The 23,322-nt window shown below is 47.4% G+C and overlaps 1 protein-coding gene across 1 annotated transcript in view; it reads left to right on the forward strand.

The window, feature by feature from the left end:
* Positions 1-3,024: 3,024 nt before the first annotated feature.
* LOC144761996 (fucolectin-4-like) overlaps positions 3,025-23,322 on the forward strand; it is a 267,189-nt gene continuing 246,891 nt past the window's right edge. Inside the window, exons 1-2 of the mRNA XM_078647162.1 lie at positions 3,025-3,100; positions 10,418-10,485. Of these exons, the coding sequence (XP_078503288.1) occupies positions 10,419-10,485 (67 nt within the window). The 5' untranslated portion in view covers positions 3,025-3,100; position 10,418. The remainder of the gene's footprint in view (positions 3,101-10,417; positions 10,486-23,322) is intronic.

Here is a 23,322-nt window from a genome sequence, read left to right on the forward strand (position 1 = left end):
CGATGACCTTGGCCGGGAAGGGGAGCAGAGAGATGGGTCGGAAGTTCTTGAGGTCTCTTGGGTCTGCCTTGGGTTTTTTCAGTAGGGCATTGATCTCGGCGTGTTTCCAGCTCTCTGGGAAGGTCGCGGTCTCGAGGGAGAGATTGATGATGCTGCGCATGTTGTGAGCGACGGAGGTGCTTGCTTTGTTGAAGACGTGGTGTGGGTAGGGATCTGACAGGGAGCCAGAATGGATTGTGCTCATGGTCTTGATGGTGTCATCCATGCTCACGCTGGCCCAGGCTAGCAGGGGGTCATGGTCGATGGTGTGCGGAGGATCTGTTGTGTTGCTGTCTGTTGGGGCTGTCTGGGTGTTGAAGTTGTCATGGATGTCTGCTATCTTCCGGTGGAAGAAGGTGGCGAGGAAGTCGCACAGGGTTTGCGATGGCGGGATGTTGTTGGTGTTGGATCTGGGGTCGGAGAGTTCCATCACGATGTTGAAGAGCTTCTTGCTATTGTGTGTGTTGTTGTCGAGGCGGTCTTTGAACGAGGTTCTCTTGGCAGCCCTGATAAGGTGGGGCTGGTTGCAGATGGCGTCCTTGTGTGCTGCGCGGTTGTCCGTAGTTTTTTCGCAGTGCAATTTCTTCTCTAGTTTCCGGCAGGCTTGCTTGGAGGCTAGGAGTTCTGGGGTGAACCCTCTGGCCCTCTTCCTGGTGTCTCTGGTGTCCCTGTGGTGGGGTTTCTTCAGCGGGGCGAGGGTGTTGGCGCAGTCCTCGATCCAGCGTTTGAGGCTGTGGGCAGCGTCGTCAGTGTTGGAGGGTTCAGTGGGTGGGCTGAGAGCGAGGTTTGCATGTAGTTGGTCTTCTGTGATTTTGCTCCAGCAGCGGCGGGGGATCTGTTGGATGCGGTGGTGTGTGGTGGGTTTCTGGAAGGTGAAATGGATGCAGCGGTGGTCGGTCCAGAGGGGTTTGTGGTGTGGCTGACGGAGACATGCGGGCTTGAGGAGAAGACGGGGTCGAGTGTGTGGCCGTCAAAGTGGGTGGGCGTTGTGACGAGTTGCTTCAGTCCGAGGTTGGCGAGTTTATCGATTAGGGTTGTGGAGTTGTTGTCATTGTTGATCTGAAGGTGGAAGTTCAGGTCTCCGAGGAGGATGTAGTCGGTGAACGTCGGGGATTGCGAGCTGATGAAGTCGGCGATGGAGTGGCTGAACTGGGGGCGGGCTCCGGGGGGTCGGTAGATGAGGTTGCCTCTGAGGGTAGAGCTGGGGTCTGTGTGGATCTGGAAGTGCATGTGTTCGGTGGTGCTGAGCGCGTTGTTGGTGCTAGTCTTGACCCTGATGCTGTTCTTGTGGACAATGGCGTTTCCTCCTCAGGCTCCGTTGGTGCGGTTTCTGCGGGTGATCTTTAAGCCATTTTGGATGGCTATGGCGATGTCGGGTGCAGATGAGTGGTTCAACCAGGTCTCTGTCAGGAAGGCGATGTTGTGTCGAGCAAGTCCCAGAGCTCGACGGCGTGTTTGCGTGCGCAGCGGATGTTCAGTAGTATGCATCGCAGGTGGGTGCGGTCTTTCTTGGCGGGTGGTTCGTCGGCTCTGAGGCTGGTTTGGCTGCAGTTCCGGCAGGTGAAGGGACCGTGTGTGCGTTTCGGGGCGTCCTTGAAGCAGGTGAGGGTCTGTCCAGGGCTGAGAGCATGGAGTGTGCTGCCATCGTAGCGGCCGCGGTCGTCGTGGCGGGGGCCAGGGGCTCTGCTGCTGGGCGCGGTCTAGGCACGGACGGGCGCAGACGGTCTTGCCTTAGACGCGGCCACAGAGCGGCAGACATATATGGAGAGGTGGGAGGGAGGAGTAGCTGGGAGGTGGGGCAGCGAATGGGCAGGCAGGGGGGCGGGGCCGCAGGAGACACAGCAGCGGGGAGGAGAGGGATGACGAAGGGAATAGAGGGAAGGGCACAAGTTCGAGTGGAAAAACGGGTGTTACAGAAGGCAAAGGGCACAGGAACCAGGGGGGAAATGAGTGGCACAGAAGGCAAAAGGGCTAAAAAAAACGGGTATTACAGAAGGAAGAGGGCACAAAAAAACAAGGGGGAAGTGAGTGGCACAGAAGGCAAAAGGGCACAGAAAGGGCTCAAAAAGCGAGGGAAAAACCAGTGTTGCAGAAGGCAAAGGGCACATGAAACAAGGGGGAAGTGAGTGGCACAGAAGGGAAAAGGGCTAAAAAAAGGAGAGAGAAAACGGGTGTTACAGAAGGCAAAGGGCGCAAGAAATAAGGGGGAAGTGAGTGACACAGAAGGCAAAAGGGTTTAAAAAACGGGTGTTACAGAAGGCAAAAGGGCTCAAAAAACGAGGGGGACACGAGTGGAACAGAAGGCAAGAGGGCACATAAATACAGAGGCAGCTAGGAGACAGAAGGCAAAAACGGGCAGCGAGGGGAACAGCAGGAAAAACGGCACAGATCAAGTGCAGGCAGCGAGGGAAAAGGCGGGAAAGAGCAGTCACAGGCACAGTAATGAAGACAACGGCAATACAGGAAATACAGTGAAAACAATAAAAACAATACTCTGCAATACAATAACTAGCTGGAAAAAAAGCGGAGATGAACAAACCTAGGGCCTACCACAGGCCACCAGGGATGAGGCGCAGGTGGTAGTCTGCGGGTGGGGGGGGGGCCCTGCACTTCCTCAGCAGCGGCAGCTGGGGCAGGGACACACAGGCGGAGCTGTGCGGAGGGGGAGCGACCTACCTAGCGGGTAAAGGGTCGCTCCCTTTCCCTGTCTGCTATATTTCTTCCACGCCCACAGTAACATCAATCCAGACAGTTGGCTCAAATTAAGACTGTTTATGTATTTAATTCATGAGTGGCTGGCTGACAGCTCGAGAAAAAACATTGTATGTAACTGAGTCATGCTAAATTAAATTCCTCGATTCAAATTATTACGAAACTAGGAATTTCTTCCTGTTTTATCAGTATTAACTGGCAATAGATGGTAAAATGCCAATGCATATGTAGTATGGCTCTGTGTAGGACAACGAGGAGTATATAAATGAGTGTGCTTCATGTGTTAAGGTTTAAGGAGGAATAGAAACCAAAGACTTCTGCAGAAGATTCGGCTTCACCATCAATACAGGTAATGACTCCATCTGCTTATACGTTTTTTGGAGTTTGGGTAGGCTTAGAAAAGAATAAACATTTACAGACCTTTATAAGTTATCCTACAAGCACTAGTACATTTGTGGGGCTTTATGAAGCAGAAAACTCTAAAATAATAGTTAACTTGGTGTCACTTATGGAAAGAGAGTAATTCGAAGTGAGAAATGACAATGTTTATTTATTCAGAACAAGCCTAGTGCCCATGGATCTAGTGAACTGATTTGGTTTGAGTATTATATCTGGAAGCAGTGGAAGGTTTACATTTAGGGTTATAAAATAGCAATAAGACCTGCGGTTGCATTATATAAAATGCACCCTATCCATGTCTGGGCTAGAAGCACCCACACGTTTCTATATTCACTGCAGACAGCAGCAGTGTGCCAAACTATATTAAAATGTGCTGCCCCAACTGCTGGTGCAAACTCCGCCTCTGTTGCATTGAGTGCAGCAGTCAAATGTGGGTCAGAGGTTTGAGACTGCCATTCTGTATTATAATGCAGAGGGACTGGGACCACGTTGAGGATGAGGCGGGGACCCTCCTCAAGGCAGTGCAGCGCGTCACTGGACCCAGCGCAAGGGTGACTGGGAAGATCCCTGGGACCCCATGAGGTCCTGCTAAGGGGCATCTTCAATGGCATGCATTGACTGAGCACCAGTTCATTGGTGGCACAAAACTAATGAAACACCAGATGGACTATTGCTCTTGTGCCTGCATCTGTATTACCACTCATGGGGAGAGGTGTTTCCTCATTGCCATGGGGCCCATGCCCTTAAGGAGACACCTGCCTGGGATCCATGACACAGAAGGTGGAGTCTGAAGTCCCTTCAGTAAAAACCAGCACGGATATCAACTATGCCCCAGGGCACCTTCTGTAATATGACCCCCTGGATTTCTCAGTTTGCCACACAATCACCACCAGCCTATTGCTGGAAGTAATGGAAACATGTGTCTCGCCTACAGGCAGGACCCCTTTCTGGTCTGTGATCGCAGCATGTAGGCGGGAACCTTGCTTAGACTTTTTAATTCATCTAGGTCTATATTTGTGCTAAGCTGATTGGAGGAGGAATCACTTTGTTGTACCCGGTATCCCGGGTCCCAGAGTCAAGGCAGGGCACCGATAAACCAGGGCAGACTCTAGATCCACTGGATACCGTCAGGACTCCTCTGACTGTAGATTCCAGAGGTGTGTTTATTGCAATTGCTTCTGCAGATTGTTTGCAGTGTGAATAATCTGCAGGAGGTAGTATTGCAGAAATGTGCATTTGCATGTGCACGCATTTTACTCTTCACATGTAAAAACTATCTCTGACACTTCTGAAAATACAGGGGTGTTTTGCTCTGTTTCACACCCTATTCACCCTCTAGGGCCTGTTGTACGAAATCATGTTTGCAAAGAAGAAGGTGCAAATTGCACATGAATAATGTGCATTCCTTCCATCACCTTGATTTGTGTGCAATAGACCCCCTAAGTGCAATGGTTATAACCAGGGCTCATTTACGTATACCAGGTCTCCCTGTCTAAAGTGGCACAGTGGGCGAAAACCAATGGACTGGAATGTGGCCCAACCGATCGTAAGGTACTAAAATGTACTCAAGCCTTCCTTTCATCACCTTGTTTTTGGGATTTGCAAGCAGGGTTGCATTATGAAAAGTCACTAATGAACTAGTTACATCATAAAATGTATATTTGCTGAACTTCACAAAAACAGCTTCTTTATCAATAATAAAGTGACATGACTGGGAATACAAAGATGGAGGTCTGATAACATTTTATAAAGCAGCCGTGTCCTTTAGAAGGATAGGGGCTGCATTTAAAGTAGAAATGTATCAGGCATGGAAGACATCAGGGGGACCACGAAATAGTCCACTGGAACACTGTCTGCTCCCCAAAGCCACCCACAATGTCTCCCTGTGCATGGTTTGGCAGCCACCTTTGAGTAGTTTTAAAGCGAAGTCAAATGCGGGTCATGGCTTTAGTGACTGCATGGTACGCGGGCATTCTTCCACCAAAAACAAGGGCTTGGCATCAGTGTTTGGAGACCTGCCATGGCATCACATACTTATTTAAAAAGCACACAAACAATGGAAAATGTGATCAAGGCTCGAATGAGCAGAAACGTTCTGGCGACAGCACCTGAATAAATCAGCATCCGATAATCTGGTGGTCCGTGTCTGTTCTTGCCCCGCGTCTGGGGGAAGTGTCAGCGTGTGGGGATCGGAGTTCTTCATATATGTGTGTATATATATATATATATATATATATATATACTTTTTTTTTCTTACTTTTTTTCTATTTTTGTTTCTGCAAAGTGACCCATTGCCTCACCAGTCCGTGGCACTAAACAGGACTACTTTCTGTCTGTGTGTGGGGGGAAGAGGGTCGACACTTGGGCAGAATGCCTTCACTCGCACATGAGGAAACCAATAGCACAAGTGGGCTGAACCACTGACTCTTGCTGTATCCTATGCTGGGCAGAAGACACAAGTGATTGACAGGACAACTGAACAAGGGAGCTTCCTGAAAAGGTCCTGTACATATGTATGTTTAGGTTTATATATGTTTATTAAAATCCTCACACCGGATCCAATGACTTGTCCCACACCCAGCATTGTTACCACTACATACCTTTACCATAGAAACTCTCTAAGTTGAATACATTAAGGGCGGCAGTGCAGGATATCAAGTCAGACAATGAAGTCACATTAAAGCATTCATGGCAAAAAATGATCTTGACATGCTGTTGCAAACCCTGGTGATCTCTCTTAATGACTGCAGACCTCTCCTCCTTCTGGCCTTCCAAAGGAATTATTTACTCCCTGGAGTTTGCATGCACTCGGCAGGATGCCTAATTTTAAACACAAACAAGCATTGGAAAAGCCTATGGGCCTGGCATTGAAAGAAATCCCTTTTGTCTTTCACAATGTCTTTTTTCTTTGTTTAGTCATTGTTTTCATAAATATTATTGATGGGGGAGCTGCCTGCCACTCACCAATATTTTCTTAAAATTGTCTAAAAGCAAACGTGTTTTTATGTCTCCAAAAGCATACATTGCCATAGGTGTCCCCAGCACTGAAGGGAACTACTTTGAGGGTGGATGTGCCCCATGTGAAAAAGCAGAATGGTTGTCACTCACAATGACGTTAGTCAGTGGCTATAATTTTCTTAAAATTAAAAAGTCTTGGCTAACATCAGACCTATAAAGGTGACCATATCACTTTTGTTGGCACGTCTCTAAAATGGCTCCCCCTAGAACAGAGGTCTTCAAACTTTTGGATGCCGAGACCCCCCTGTCAACATTTTCAAGCGTAAGGACCCCCTCCTGACAAAAAATTCTAAACCTCTAGGTTATGAGGAAGGTGAGGACCAAATTATGCGACAGGCTTGACTAAATTGTGTGAGTAGATAATGTAAATAATGAACTGTGATGCTGCGTATTTTGGGGTAGCATTGCTTTATTATTTAGAATTTTTTTAAACACAGTAATACTGAGGAACGATTTCACTCCATCAGTACCAGTTTAACACCAAAATACAGCAATTAACATCAAAAAGATGTCTAGTCAACCTCTGTGAAAGGCTTCCCAATCCGCAGGAATACGCGCTGCCACATTAGAAGCTCACCTGGCCATGGCCGGGAGCAGAAAGGGTGCATTCAAACCGTGGCGGTCTTGTGCAGAGTTAAGCAGTTTACCCATGCCCCTTTCCTCTCACCCCCTTCCTTCCATCCCTCTCTTCTCTCATCTCCCAACCCCGGATCCTTCTCTCACATTGCAGGCAGATGGTTATTAGCTCCAGGACACCTTTTGGTAACAGTAGCGCACTACAAATGTAAATAATAGGCAGAAGCAGGGGATCCACTAGACCCGAACTTCGGGAGGGGGGGGGGGTTAACACTCCCAGCCAGGGCTTGTCCAAGCACTGGTTGCACACGGTGCAACAGTCTTTCCACCTTCTCCATGAATTCCCTCACTACTACTCACCAACAATACACCTCATCTCTCTATAGCACCTGTCTGACAAACATTTCATTTTTTTAAAGCGCTACTCATAGTTTACTCACACTCAGTTCTGTGATGTGCATGGTACATCTTCTTTGTACCAGGCACTTTAACCTTCTGCACTGTGTGGGTGACAAGAGTGCCCATGTGACTGCACGGTGAGCAATGCAACAGTGTGAGAGTAGGGTAAAAGGAGTGACTGCAGGGTGAGTGTGGTGACCATATGAATTTGGGTTCGGCTGTAAGTGCAGAGTGGGACGAATTAGTGCATGGTTAGTGATGGCCTTGTTCGAGTGAGCTACAGATTGAGCAGTAAGGGTGGACAGGTGAGTGGAGTGTCACATGAGTGCAGGGTGAGAAGTGTGCTCATGTGACTGCAGGGTGAGGTACAGAGTGAACAATGCAAGCAAATTTTTAGTGCACAGTGATCAGATGAGAGCAGGGTGAGCGGGTGAATGTTGTGAGTGCATGGTGATCAGTGTGAGTGCATTGTGATCACTGTGAGTACATTATGATCACTGTGAGTGCAGGGTGAGTGGGTGAATGTTGTGAGTGCATGGTGATCAGTGTGAGTGCACTGTGATCAGTGTGAGTGCATTGTGATCACTGTGAGTTCAGGGTGAGCGGGTGAATGGTGTGAGTGCATGGTGATTGGTGTGAGTGCAGGGTGAGTGGGTGAATGATGTGAGTGCATTGTGATCAGTGTGAATGCATTTTGATCACTGTGACTGCAGGGTGAGTGGGTGAATGTTGTGAGTGCATGGCTATCAGTGTGAGTGCACTGTGATCAGTGTGAGTGCATTGTGATCACTGTGAGTGCAGGGTGAGCGGGTGAATGGTGTGAGTGCATGGTGATTTGTGTAAGTGCATGGTGATCAGTGTGAGTGCATGGTGATCAGTGTGAGTGCATGGTGATCAGTGTGAGTGCAGGGTGAGTGGGTGAATAGTGTGAGTGGATTGTGATTGCTGTGAGTGCATGGTGATCAGTGTGAGTGCATTGTGATTGCTGTGACTGCATGGTGATCAGTGTGAGTGCATTGTGATCGCTATGAGTGCATGGTGATCGCTATGAGTGCATGGTGATCAGTGTGAGTGCATTGTGATCAGTGTGAGTGCATTGTGATCGCTATGAGTGCATGGTGATCGCTATGAGTGCATGGTGATCAGTGTGAGTGCATTGTGATCACTGGGAGTGCAGGGTGAACGTGAAAGTGAAGGCGAGAATAAGAAGTGAGTAGTCTGAAAGCAGGGTGCATTCCCAGAAACTTGAAGCGTAGGGTGTCAGATATAAGTTAAACTATTGCTATAATGGCATTGATCAGGGTTCGAGGGTGGAGGAAATAAATAATGTGCTGATCCTGCAACAAACTTCCGGTCTAATGATTAGGGTTACCAGCTCATTATTTTGATGGCCCAGAAATAAGCAGTCACCTACAGCTGTATTTTTTGCACTTATCTGTGAATACTTAGAACAGCAAATATAAATAGAAAGCACTTTTAATTGTGTTTTAGGGATGCCTCAATGATCCATGACTAATAATTAAAGAGAATAAAGACAGAAAAGTCACATAACTAATTAATACATACTTTTTAATTTATAACTCAATTTAGTGTCAAGAGCAGGTCTCTGCAGGATATTTAAACAACACATAGCAGGCATGTTTCTTTTGGCAACCCAGCTTTATATTTCTTTTCATTAAATGCATTCTCACACTAAAGCAGTAAGTGTAAAAATACAAATGTAAGGAATAGGCAGAGTGGGGGCCCAGGAGGTACTGGAACCATAAAAAACTAATCTTTGGTAATCAGTTAACAAAGGCATGTAAATATGCTAATGGTCTTTAAAGACCTGTGAAAAACTCGGCCGGAGATAAGACTCCGAGGCCCCAGGAGCTCTAGCTGCACTGCAGCAGCCCGGGCTGAGACACAAGATGGGGGAGGAGGGGGCTGAAGCCCTGGAGGCCAGAGCAGAAGTGACACTGTGAAGGCGCGACCCCCTTTGCATCGCTCAAAGGCCCCCCTGGGGGTCGCGCCCTACAGTTTGAAGACCCCTGCCCTAGAAGCACGCAGTATATCTCCTTTTAAGAGTATCCATTAGAGAGACCTGATGGTAAAATCTCATGGGGCATATGTACAAGCCCCTTGCACCACTTTTGCATCACGTTGAACTAACCCTGGGCAAAGCACTACGCTACGCTCGCGTAGTTTGTGAAGTTTGCACTACTTCGCACTATGCGAACTGCACGTAGCACAGTGCAAACACGCGTAACGTAGTCCAGCGGTCATTTTATACTCGCTCGCGGTACTCAACATCAAGTCGGCGACCGCGAGCAAGCAAAATGACATCCCGGTGAGACTTTTTCCTCGTTCGCGATCAGCAACATCAAGTTGCCGATCGCTAGTGTGGAAAATAAACCTCCCGGCAAGATTCTTAACGCGGGGAGGTCAGGTTTCTCATTGCAAGTGGTCGTGTATGCTCGCGACCGCTCGCGATGAGAAACTACCAGTCCGCGTTGAGAAAGCTTTCAGATCGAGTAAAAATCTACTTGAGCGGCAGAAAACTACAGCTCGCACTGTGCAAGATGCCGTTTTCAATGATTGCACAGGGCCGGATGCTTGTCCGCACTGTGCAATCTTTGAAAACGGCATCTTGCACAGTGCGAACAGGGTACTACGCAGTTCGCGTAGTGCTATGCGTAGCTCGCGTAGCACAACTTCGCAAACTATGCCCAGCCCTACTTTTAACATGGGAAAAGTGACGCAAAAGTTGCGCAAACGGCTTGTAAATCTGCCCCCATGTACGTTTGGAAGCACATAGATCAGCAGGAAGTACACCCGACATGAGCCTCCTGTAAAACGCCCTTCAGGGACTACTTGATGACAAAGCATTGAGATACATAGTTAACATACCAGAGCCTTTCTTTACAAACTTATGGGGGACTCCCACTCCTCCACCAATGGTTATTTACAGGTGAAAGTCTGTCTCTTTACATTAAATGTAAATTGTTTTTTGTTCTTATATGTTTGTGATATCTTGAAACCCATTCCTCCTCAAACTCTGCAAAGCGTTCTGACTTCTGCGGGGCTTAAGAGATGATACTTGATATCGGGGAAAGTATGTTTCAGTTATCCGATGTGGTCATGTGAAATGATGGGATAATCCAATGGGTCTCATCTCTTCCCATTTCGCTCATTGCTCTGTTTCACTAGCCTCGTCCATGATCACGGTGGACCTCTGTTTCCTCTCCAATTTCAATGAAATCGAAATTGTTAAACATTTATTTTTTTATTGCAGAATGAAAGCTGCACTTACAGCTGCGTTTGTCTGCACACTGCTGCTTGTCATGAATTCAGCCCCGACAGGTAATGTAAATATCCATTATTAGACGTACTTGTGTTTCTTTGCAATGTACAAAGCTCTATTTTCAATATTATCCTCACATTTGATTTCGATGTGACAACGCCCATTGATTAAGCTCTTGAGCACTGGCATCTAGGTTGGAATATCCTCCCACAGCACCTAGTTCCTCTCTTAAACACTATAAAACCAAATATATTTTGCTCTTCTAAAAATAGGATTATTCTACAGCTTGTTCTGAAGGTGTTGTATTATGGAATATCAAGGCTAGGAATATCGAGAAACGCGAATATCCTGGACAGAATATTGAGCGACAACATAAGGGATGTGTGTATAGAGGAAATATAGAGTTACTGTTCCTATCTCCCCATCTATGGACCTTGAAGATATATACATGGTCAAGGTACATGTTAGACCTATCAGCCTTAGGGTGGTCTTCCCCCGGATGTTTTCCTTGCTTACCTCCTCTTTTTGCTGATTGTTTTTTTGGCCTTAGGACTCTGAGCACTTTGCCACTGGAGACCAGTGATAGAGTTCATGTTCTTCTCCTCTAAACATGTTAACATTGGTGTGTATACAATTGGCATATTTGTTTGACTTGTAAGTCCCTTGCAAAGTGGTATACCATTTACCTAGGGCCTACGAACTAAATGGTAGTAGTGGGCCTGCTGCACTGATTGTGCCACCCAGATAAGTAGCCCTTTACACCTGTTTCAGGCCTGCCCCTGCAGAGCCTGTATGTGCAGTTTTACTGACACTGGCTTGGCATTTAAAACCCATTGCTAAGCCTTAAACTCCTATTTTATTACACATACATCACCCCTAAGGTAGGCCCTAGGACAGGGCATTGTGTAAGGAAACGGTAGGACATGTTGTGTTATGTTTTGCATGTCCTGGTAGTGCAAAACAACTAAAATAAATGTTCACCACTCTGAGGCCTACTTCTCTCATAGGTTAATTTTGGCAGTTCCTTAATACACTTTTAAACTGTAGTTCTTGATTAGAGCAGTAGCCATGTCACGTTTTATATCTTTGTAATGGTAATGACAAATCTACGTTGCTGATCAAATTGGATTGGACAATACCATTTTGGAAATGCCACTTTTAGAAAGTGGACATTTCTCTGCTCTTACACCCCTGTTTGCCTGTAGCCTGTCTCCCATACAAGTCTGTAGTGGGTGACAGCTACACTTTGTGCATTCCCTCTAGACAGCTACAAACACATGAAGATTAGGTGTGTCTGAGTACTCATCTGTATTCTGATGGCTCTTCCTGGGCAGGAAGGGAGGGAGGGAGAACATGACACACCTGAATAGGAAGTGCCCAGTTGCCACACAAAGGGCTGATTACCGCCTTTGGAGCAAGGGCTGGGAAGAAAGGACATCTGGTAACTTAAGGAAGACACTTCTTTGAAGTCACTCCCACTTCAAAGGTACAGCAGGGTATAAGTACTGGGTCTCCAACACCCACCAAATCAGACACTTCTGGACCTACAACTGGACTCTGTCAGAAGAACTCCTGTGCTGAATCAAGGACTGACACTCTGCTCGACTGCTGACATGGAAGGCTTGCTATTCTGCTGTGCTGCCCTGCTGCTGTCTGACCTCACTGAGGGAGAGCTGGATTCTGCCTTGCACCCCAAACTGTTCTCCAAAGGGATGTTGGCTTGCCTCCTGTTGTGCCTGATTTACTTGGAAGTGGACCCAGTTACTTGCTTCAGAGGTACCAACGCATCTTCTGACTGCATGAGCAGAAATCAATGCATTGTCGCTGTGGAAGGTGAAGAACCCGGCACATCGCATCTGAACCACTGAAGTGCCTGCATAAACAGATGCATGGACCTACGCATCACGCAACAGCATTCTCCAGAGATCAACACATCCTTGGACTGCACGGAGAAAGCTGGTGCATCACACTCAGAACCAATACATCTCTGCCTTGGTGCTTCATCAATGGAACTGATGAAATGCCACAGCTGCACAATCAACTTCGACGCATTGCAAGGCTGCACCCCACATCTCACTGTTGCAACCATTATAAGGTACTTTATTCACTGTACCTGCAAGGGTCCTGTAGCCAGCCTGCGTTCCATTGTGGTAGGCCCAAGCTATTGACTTTTCCCTGGTCCAAGTGGTACAAAAGGGGGTGGTGATGGACGGAGCATCTGAACCAATCAAACACTCACACCCAGTCGAAAGATCTGGGTTTGATCCATCACCGTTCTTTAGCCCACTCTGCCACTCCAGTTCAGACATGGCTATATGCTAATCAGTCTGACCCTGTGCCTCATGGGAACAGTCCAGCCCGATCTGCCAAGCCATGCCTTCCCTGGACCGGAAACAAGCTTCCGAGGACCGGTTTCTGGCATTCCAGCCGTCTTCAGCCCGGCTTGCTTGAATCCAGTGGCAAAGTGAGCAAGGGACTCACGTCTGAGCATACCCTGCCACACTTATGGCGGCCAAAGTGGTACAAAAGGGGGTGGTGATGGACGGAGCATCTGAACCAATCAAACACTCACACCCAGTCAAAAGATTTTTTGTACCGCTTTTCCCTGGTCCAGCACAACCATATAACCCCCATAAGTGATTATTGCTTCTAAGAGCTAGAACTCTTTTTATTCTTTAAAAATTCATAAAAATTCATAACTCGACTTTTACCTATTGGATTTTTATAATTTATGTACTTGATTTATTTATAAAATTGTCTACTTTTGTAAACCAGTGTGGAGTATTTTTGTGGTGTTTTCATTGTATTACTGTGTGTGTGTGTGTTGCACAAATACTTTACACATTTCCTTCTTCGATAAGCCTGACTGCTGTGTGTCAAGCTACTAAAGGGTCAGCACACGTTAACTTTTAGTGTGTATCTGACTTACCCTGACTAGAGTGATGATCCCTACTTGGACAGGGTGCATTCCTCTGCCAACCAGAGACCCCATTTCAGACATTGTTGATCAGTGGTGAGGATAGGACTTGGGATTGTGCAATGCGAAATAGTAACTCATTGTTCATTACAACTATATACTAAGACCAATTTGAACTCTATTCAATTCTCCCTAATTGGCTTTTGGATTTTTTGCTAAACCACGTCTCTCTCTGGTGAAGCAGAATCTGCCCCTGCAGTAATTCATTTTGAGCTGATCAAGTTAGAATCCTACTCTGTGGCCCAGCTTAGGGACGTTTGCAAGGGTTTCACATATCTATGAAAGACTTCACCTGGAAGGTGGAGCTGCAGAAGTCTTTGAGAGCCCGGGCAGAGGCCCTTGATGCAAGCACTGAGGTCCCAGAGGAGGAGAAGAATGAGGAGCTGATCCTATGATTTGCTGTGGATCTTTGGACTGCCTGTGGAGGGGGCAACAACTTACTGGTAGCAGTAGAGATTCCCAGAGAAGGGAGCAGCATCTCATCAAAGAACCTGTCCCCAGAGGAGCCAGTAGACAGGAAGGAGGAAAGAAATCTCAAGCTGGAGCTTGCTAAGATAGAGCAAGAGCAGAAACGTGCCCAACCTGAGAAAGAGCAGGCTGTAGCTGAGAGGAAACAAGCTTCGGAAGAGAAGAGGCTGTCCACAGAGGAGAGGAAAATATACCATGAGCTGGGCCTCATAGAACTGGACATTAGAGCCCTACAATCGGGGTTCAGCAGTAGTAATAGTGACAGCAAACCTGCAGTGTCACTACAGAAGTAAGAGTCCGGATACCAAAGGATTTGATGTCTAGTCATGCTGTGGGTGATGACATTGACAAGTGGTTTGCAGGCTATGAAGTGGCTCTAAGAATGCGCAAGGTCCCATCCGAGTCAAGGTGTGGTAGTTTATAGAGGTACATTCCCATAGTAGGGAGGTACACACATCTCATACTAGAGGTGGGGCACCAGACATGCTAAACTGTAATGAAGGCCATCTTGGTGAGTAAAGTACATTTAGGCTGATCCATGAAAAGTATAGGCAACATTTTGGACCACTCATCACAGACAATAGGTGGATTTCTTAGATTATGCTATCAAGGCACTGAAGGGTTTGTTGACGGACAGCAAGGTTGATGATTATTCAGAGCCGTACAACTTATTTTTTTAAAGGAGCACATGCTTGATACTTGCTTTCCAGAGCTGCGTGAACATATGGTTTATAGTGAGCTTTCTGACCCCAGGAAGCTTGCTGAGGAGGCTGGCATCTGGGTCAGCACCAGAGTGTCTAAGAAGATATCTGGGGGACGGCTCCCAAAAGGGTGGTCAGGGTTCCCATCAAAAGAAGGAGTGGGGAGATACAAATAATGAGTTAACTCAAGACCCCCAAAACAACTCACATGGGAAAGGGTCTGGTTCTCCCTCCCTATCTGGTCACCTGTAACAAGACCACCCTGACAAAAGTCAGCAGCCTAAAACCCCCAGGTGCTACTAGTGCGGTGAGTATGGACACTACAAAAGGGATCCCAAGTGTCCAAAAATAACAAACCCTTCCATTGGAGGTAAGAACTCAGGGGTGGCTAGCATAGTGATGGGGAGGAGTTTGTCTCAGTAAATGAGGGGGAGTTTAGTGGGGTTACCCTAGTGCCCCTGGGTGACAGAGAAATGATTCCTAAGATCCATGCGCCATGTAGTACTACAAAGTATAGGCAATGGATCACCATCAATGAGCAAGGTGTTGAGGCTCTGGGGGACACAGGTGCCAGAATGACACCGACATGGTAAGGAGTCCGCTGGTGTCCCCAGAGCAGGTGATTATCAATGCATTCTAATAGGTAGTGGTGGCTGACAAACAGAGAGGGTCACAATCCAGGGGCCCTGTTTCCATTTGAGTCTGGGGACGGGGTTACAGGTCTTCTGAAAGTTGCCATGCCTGTGGACTGTGTGTTGGTTCAATACCTAGCAAAAACTATCTGGAAAGAAGTGGAGCTCAAGGCACATGTGGAGATGTTGGGGTTACCTTATTGGATCTGTGCCACGACAATGTCCTTGGCTACCCAGGGAGGGCGTCAAAACGGGTTGGAGCCTGGAATAATGGACCTGCCAGATGCTAAAAAGGGGAAAGGCAGAGAGTGTGGGAAACCAGCCTCTGACTGTACCCCCAGTGAGATAGATTAGGCTCCTGTAGTGACTGTTCCAGAGTTCACAGAGGAGGATATTTCTTCCCTGGGTGACCTGCACACACCTTCTGATTGGCATGTGGAAGGAAGACCCACCAGGGAAGAGTTATGTAGGGAACAGAAGGAGTGCTCAACCCTTGAGGGCATGAGGTGCCAGGCTGAAGCCCAAGCAGCAGGTGATATTTCTGGGAGCTATCACATTTGCTGGAAGGACAACCTCATTTACAGTAAGCCTAAGGTTCCTTTGCATGGGACATCAAGGGCGGGCCAGGTGGTCCCCCAATGGTAGAGTGCCTTCCTACTGGAGCTGGCTCACATGGACAGGACACGTGGGCCAAGACAAGACATTTGCAAGGCTTACTTCACATTTCTACTAGCCCAAGATCTGAACATTCACAGATACGTTCTGTAGGACCTGTGTGACCTGCCTTGCTGGTGGAAAGATAGGGAAAAGCTAAACGATCCTCGGGAAGCACTGCCTGCTGTCAGCACCCCTCTTTGAAAGGGTAGGTATTGACATTGTTGGGCCTATGGATCCCCAGACTACTTCATGTAATAGGTTGATCCTGTTCCTGGTGGATCATGCCACCCGGTACCCAGAGACAATCCCTCTGAGTACCACCACTGCATCTGCGGTGGCTAAGGCTCAGATTGGGATTTGTATCCAAGTGGGTCTTCCCAAGGAATTTGTGTCTGACAGGGGCACAAACTTCATGTCTGCATATATGCAGGCAATGTGGAAAGAGTGTGGTGTCACAAGTTCTCCATATAATACCACCCCAAACCAATCGGTTTGTTGAGGGATTCAACAAGACCCTGAAAGGCATGATCAGTATGCCTGAAGAAAAAGTGAGCTATCCTCTTGCTCTGCCTTTTGTTTTCCTACAGGAAGGTAGCACAGAAGGGAGTGGTCTTCGGCACCTTTAAGCTTCTATACAGTCACCCTGTCAGAGGACTTCTCAGTTTGGTAAAGGAAGAGTGGGAGCAAGCTCCCAGAAAAATTCCCCATTTCGTAACCAAATGGCTAAGTTGTGAAAGTAACAAGAGAAACGATGAAAGAATGCACTCCTTCCCTTTATTAGGTAGAAGTTTATCAAACTTAATGGAGAAATTGTTATAGCACGTTGCGTGCGACCAGTAGGTGATCTGTCCCAATGATCACAGTTCTCCAAAAGAATAACCAAAAAGGAACTCAATTGCGCTTCTGACTGTCGCACTGCGAAAACGGGAATATTTCCATATCACAATACAGCTTTTTTCCTCTTTCATTTCTCAATAATCCTCGTATTCAAAGTGAATCAAACAGTTATCAAAACCTTCATCCAAAGTTTATCCATACTTCCGGCATCACGGTGAAAACAGCGTAATTACAGCATGATTCATTTACTATACTTTTTCAAATGTCTCCTGCATGCCCTCCGGGCCTTCAACAGCAACACGTTGGAATAAATCATACTCAACAAGTTGGCACATCAAAGGTATTTATTTATTATCACCCAATGCACTTCAGGCCACAAGGGCTTTTTGTCAGGGGTCACTGAATTGGATAATAAAACAGACATCTGTGCACAACATGCTGTCTACGTAAAAAATTAAAATGAAATAAAGATGTGAATAAAACTACCGATCATTTTGCCCTCTATTCACCCTTGCTAACAGTCATAATTCTGAATTCCAAATGCTAATTCTATCCCTCCACCTGGTAATCACTTGCCCAAACTCAAAATTACAATGAATCCAGCACATGAAAATTAAACAATAGCTAAATAATAAAACCTTACCCGTACTCTCATTAGCGCCATCCCACAGTCAACCCATCCATAAAAACTCCAACTTAAACTAGTACCAACATAACTTGTAAACTCATCTTAACGTGCAACTTCATTCGTCACTGCCAGTATTCAGTTTGAGTCAAGCCTTTCCAAACATGTTTTTATAAACTTGTGCACTCCAAGACCCAAGTAGGTTAACCCCCATGACCTAATCCAGTGGAAATTAAAACGTTTAAAGGGACAGCTTACAAAGTTGTTTTGTGAAAAGTAAAAACAAAAACAATAACCATGTAAACACCATGCATACACCAGTATCCACACTCCTTCATTCACCCCGAACTAAGGGCCCCATTAGGATGGCGGACGGATCGCCCCTGCCAGGCCGGCGGTAGCCACCGCCGGCCTGGAGGGGGCGATCCGCCCGCCATCCGTGCCGGAATGACCCCCGCCATATTATTATAAGGATAAGGATTATAAAGGATGTTTTCTTTTGTCACTTGATATGGGGCAGAAAGTTCTGTGTTCAGCAGCGCTCCAGGCACAACACTATAAAACATTATATTTATTGTATTACACACATGCCAGGATAGCGCAATGGGGAGGGATAACTGGTATTACCTGCCCCAGATGTGACAGCTCTGAGGCAGATCTAGTACATATGTTTGCCACATGTACTCATCTACAAACAACACGAGATGAAATTGAATTATTTCTTGAAAGGTCATTAAGAATAGAAATTAATTTAACACCGTCAATAGTCCTGCTCGGAGTAGATGATACTGATAGACAGACACAATATGGGTATTTTATTTTTGTAGCTATGGCAGTTTTGAGGCTGTGTATTGCAACGGCATGGTTGGATCGTCTTCCACCGACCTTTCATCAGTGGTTAGCCAAACTACTATCAGCTTAAAACCTTGAGAAAGCAATATATGCAAGGAAGGGTAAAAGGGGAAAGAAGTAACCATGGGCGAAGAACTTCGCTATGCCCACAGAGTGGGCGTAGTGTTGCCTACTTCGCCCTTTGCAAAGTAGGCGTAGCAGGCAACACTACGCCCACTCCATGGGCGTAGCGAAGTTGCCCGCCACCCGCCTCCCTCCCGCCCTCCCCTACATACCTAACTTTTGTAAAGGCTGAAATAAAATAAAATAAAATGCACTTACCTTGTCAGCTGCACCCCAGGGCTCCCTCTGCTCGTTCGCGCCGCAGTCGCCGCCGTCTTGGATACCAATGCGCATGCGCGGCCGCCCGCGCCTGCGCATTTCTCGCGAGAAATGCTGCAACCCTACTTTTGTACAACTGAACAGGGCTTCGCCATCTGCATAAAGAAGTTTGCTGATGTGTTCCTCATCAATCTTCGGGCAGAGACTGTTGATGGTATCAAGGGATTTAGGGCCATATGTATCAATATACAAAATGGTATGTATGAAGAAATTCGCTATTTTTTAGCGATTCCCTAAAATTCCTTAATTGCGATTAGCAAATTGCTAATCGCAATTAAGGAATAATTTCCCATTCATTTCTATAGGCCAGGAGGCTCATAGGAGTGAAGGGGAAATTTGCGATTCGCAAATTGCAAATCGCAAATTGTGAATATTTTCAAGGGTGCAGGGGTGTCCAAAGGACACCCTGTTGCACCCCTGAAATCTGCATGAGTGCACATGGCACTTTGAAAAATGAAAAAAAAAGAAAATTTGGAAGGAATTCGCAACTTACCACCAACTAGAAGTTGGTGGTAATTTGCGATTCCTTAAGGCCAATTTGCTAATTTTTTTGGCTTCTTACATTGCATTTAAGGAATCGCAAAATTAGCGATTCCTTAAATGCAATCGCAAAATAAGGAATCGCAAATTTTGCGATACCTTATTTTGAACCACTTTTAGCTCAATACATATCATTTAGCAAATTCGCATTCGCAAAGGCCGAAATTCTGCGAATTTCGGCCTTTGCGAATGCGAATTTGCTTGATACATATGGCCCTTAGACAGACCAGAAATAAACAGTTTGAAAAGGTGGGGGCTGACACACACTCCTGGTTTACACCCCATGTGGAGAATGGAGATTATTCTTAACACACAGGCACCATCAGCTAAATTAATGCTAATCCAAGTTTTGGAGTGTAACTAGATAATGGGCTCTGGAAGTTTAGATGGGATACCCCTTTTCCTTACTTTGTACCAGAATGCCCCTCTTGAAAGGAGGTCAAAAGCTGCCTAGAAGTTTACAAAACAGCAATGCAACAGAGTGTGTAAGGTGATTGCTTTGGCTGATAAAATTGATATGGCTAAAAAGTTGGATAGTGTGATAGATTTTGCAGTGAAACCCATTTTGTACTTCGGATGAGCCCACTCGTCTCCATTTATAACTCAAACTAGAGTACGACTGGCTCCTTCTCAGTGGGAGAAAAAAGAGAAGGGTATTGGGGAAATGGTGTCCAAAGGAAAGCCAGTGGGGGGAGATATCCCTCAGGACAAGAACCCTCACTCACCATAAGGTGACATGCTTCATCATATGGGTTCCCTCCTCACACAAAGGTGTGGGCTACGACTCCCCTCGGGGGAGGAGCAGTGGTGTTTTATCTGAGGAGGAGCGTTGGTAGGGGGTGAGTCAGGGGCAAAGTGCATATAGTGGGTAAGTGGTGATCTAAAATATCTGTCTGAGTCCAGTGAAATTATATTAGGTGGTCACAGGGACATGGTAAAAAAGTGAGACGGATAGGGCTTCCATAGATATACCCTAATACGCTAGGTCAACATGTTTCTGCCACCAGGCATTCGTCAGTACCTAAGTATCCAGTCACTCTGCAATGGCGAATAAAGTGAAAATGATCATGTGAATAATACAAGCCACCACTGGAGTCATGTGGCCAGATGTTCAGTGTCCCTCTTCTTTTCAGAGAGTAACTGTCGAGAGAAGGTCAGGTTAGTATGCTAGACCTTTATTTATAACATCTTAATTCAAAATAAACACCCATGTTTCCTGTACACGCGTGTCTAGGTGCTTACCTAATGTGCAACACAGTCACATACACTGTCCATGCTCAGGACCATCTTGTGGTGCCCAGCTGTAAGTGCACGAACATTCAATTAGTGATGAATCAGTTGCTATCTACCATCAAAATAAAACAGACATGGCAAATGCAGCAGTATTCTCAAAGGGGGTGGTGGGGATTCATCCCATTTCCCTGGTGAAGTATTGCCTCAGTAGTCAGGGCCCCCTTGACAAAAAATCCCACGATTAGTAGTTCCGGTAACATAGTGCGAGAGGAAGTCTGCACAGGTCAATCCTTCCGTGGGTAACTCCAACAGTTGCTCATTCCTTGATGGTAAGGTGTCAAAGGCGTAGTGCTGCCCCACTAGGGAGCTGCATCCACTTGGTCGTAGATTGCTCAGAAGGGGATATCAAGATGGGGTGACAGAAAAGGGGGGGGGAGAAGAGGGTACCTTATCCTGGAGACCCCCAGATGGGCCTCCCTTCCAACATATGGGCCGGGCGGATCACAAAACAGCTGTGACTACCAGGCTTCCACCGCAGTGCTCTACCTGGTAGGAGTGCCCGCTCCTTTCATGTGGAAGGGGTGGCGGAGCTGCCTGGGAGAACCCTGCTAGCCAACCTGTCCATCTGTCGACAGTGGGCTGAGTAGTGAAGAGCCTTACCGTGTGGAAGGGTAGGATAGAACAAGCCCCTGTTCCGGAGAGCGCACACCGTTCCACAGAACGGGAGGGTGTGGAGACCGCAAAGGCAGCCCTGACTTCGAGTGGCAAGTTTCTGTGAGGGTCCTGCTAATGTCCCCGGCGAGGAGCGAGCATCTGGACACAGGAGCCACATCAGGCCTGTCTGGGACATGCGGGCTCCCTGTCTCAAACTTCTCACTCTCAATGTGTTTCTCCAGGAAAGACCCTCCTCCCAGGGAGGGCAGTGAAACTACTGGGGCACCTATCATGGTGCGAGTCCGCCGTTTCAAAGAATGGGCGGGATGGGAGCCTGCAAGGGCAGCCCTTCAACCGGGAGACAACTCCTGGCGAGGGAACTGTAAAAGCCCCTCCGGAGAGTGCAAGTTGTGAGACCTCATCTCGACAGTGTCGGGCCAGGGGCGCAACACAGGCCCTCAAGCTCAATGGGGCCCCCTCAGCACTGCACTCGGGCTGAGAGCTCCTAATAGAGTCCGGAGGGGGCCCCTCCACGTACCTGGCAGGGGGGCCCCCTCAATTATAGTTACGCCACTGTGTCGGGCGGGAGGGATCTTTACTTCTTGCTGCTTGGAAATTCCTATCGAAGATGGCTGGCAAGAGTGAACGCACTTCTCTCCAGTCCCACTCTAATAGGCTACAGGAACGTGCGGACGCAGGAGGTGTCGTATCATGGGACCCAGTGCCTCCTGGGAAAGGTAGTGCGGGCAGACTGTGCGTCAGTGCCCGGGTCAGGAAAAAGTGACACATGGGTGGCAATGAGCGTGATGTGGAGGGCCCGAGGAATGGGAGAGGAAAAACCTCGGAGGTTCACAAGGAGCCCTAAGTCCCGTTAAGGGTAGCTGTAGGCGTGTGTGCACCAGCAGTAAAACGGTCAAAGACCCTTCCAAGGGTGCCACCATTCCAAGTGCAAACAAGTTGCCGGACGGGCCATGTGCTCAGGGGTTGACTTCGGATTTTAGCGAGCCTGGGGTCAAAGGAGAGTGTGGTCCACCACTGGCCTGCTTACAGGCGGTGGCTGTGTGTGGGTCCAACTCTCAAGTAGATGTGTAGGCCTAATGTTCCGAGAGTCATCATATCTAGGGGAGTGCTAAGGAGGCATGGGCTGGGGACTCAGGTCACCCCTGCCCGGGATAGTAATGTGGATCTCTAGCCCCAAATCGCCCCGGGCAAGGAGGGGGCAAGATGGAGGGAGAGGGGGAGGGGGAAGAGAAACAGAGGGGGAGGGAAGGGAGGGAGAACAGTAAAGAGGGGGTAACGGGGAGGAAGAGAAATGGTGTGAGTCTCCCAGCCTACCTATAGTGTGGTCTCTATTGAGAAAGGAAAGACCTGTGCCCACCCTCTGCTCCTCCACCCATTGACTGGTGCCAGCTGTAGCGAACATCTGGATAGTGTTCAGTCAGGGGATCAGCCCTACTGGGAAAGGGAGATCCAGGGTCTTTCGTTATTCAGCCCCTCCTTGTCACTTTTAAGGCAAGAAACCCACATCTGTTGCCTATGAAAGAGAACCCTCTCAAGTGGGCCCATGTTTCTGCAATAGTTAGGTTTGTCAAGAACTCTCCAGTAAATGTCATTTGCAGTGTGTCCTTTCTCAAGAAAATGTTGCGTCAACTTGGTGTTTGACTTGTTACGTCTGATTGAGCTTCGATGTTCTGTTATCCTTGTTCTGACCCTGCGCGGTGTCATCCCTACATAGGGCAGGTTACAAGGACATCTCAGCAGATACACCTCCCCCTCCGTGTTGCAGTTCGTGTGTTTCGTAAGGGTTCCTGGGGGTGCATAGTCCTACGTCAATATCCCGGGTTGGTCGCGTGTAGGGGCATGACCCACAGGGATAGTGGCCTGTTATCAAAGGCAGGGACCATTCACTCTGAGGAGGTTTCCTCTGTTGGATTCCGGGTCAAGTATGCACCACCATCTCTCGTATATTTTTACTACTCTTGAAAGCGAACAAGGGTTTGGGTAGTGTCCTCATCCCTGCATTCAGGATGTGTAAGTTCTTTCTTAAAACGTTCTTAATAGTGTTGGTTAGGTGACTGAATGTAGTGACACACTCTAAGCGGTCTGAGCTAGGTCTGGGAGGGGTCTCCAGCATGGCTTTTCTGTTATTATTCCTGGCTCGTTTGTCAGCCCTTCTGATTATGTGGTCAGGATATGCTCTCTTTAGGAGGTTAGCACTCAGTGTCCTTGCATGTGTCCTGTATTTCACTAATTCACTACAATTCCTCCTCAATCTGAGAAACTGCCCAACAGGCAGATTGTCCCTTAGCAAAGAAGAGAGTTTCTTGACATAGGTTTGC

This window comes from Lissotriton helveticus, chromosome 6 (assembly GCF_964261635.1).
Source record: "Lissotriton helveticus chromosome 6, aLisHel1.1, whole genome shotgun sequence".
Classification (NCBI taxonomy): domain Eukaryota; kingdom Metazoa; phylum Chordata; class Amphibia; order Caudata; family Salamandridae; genus Lissotriton; species Lissotriton helveticus.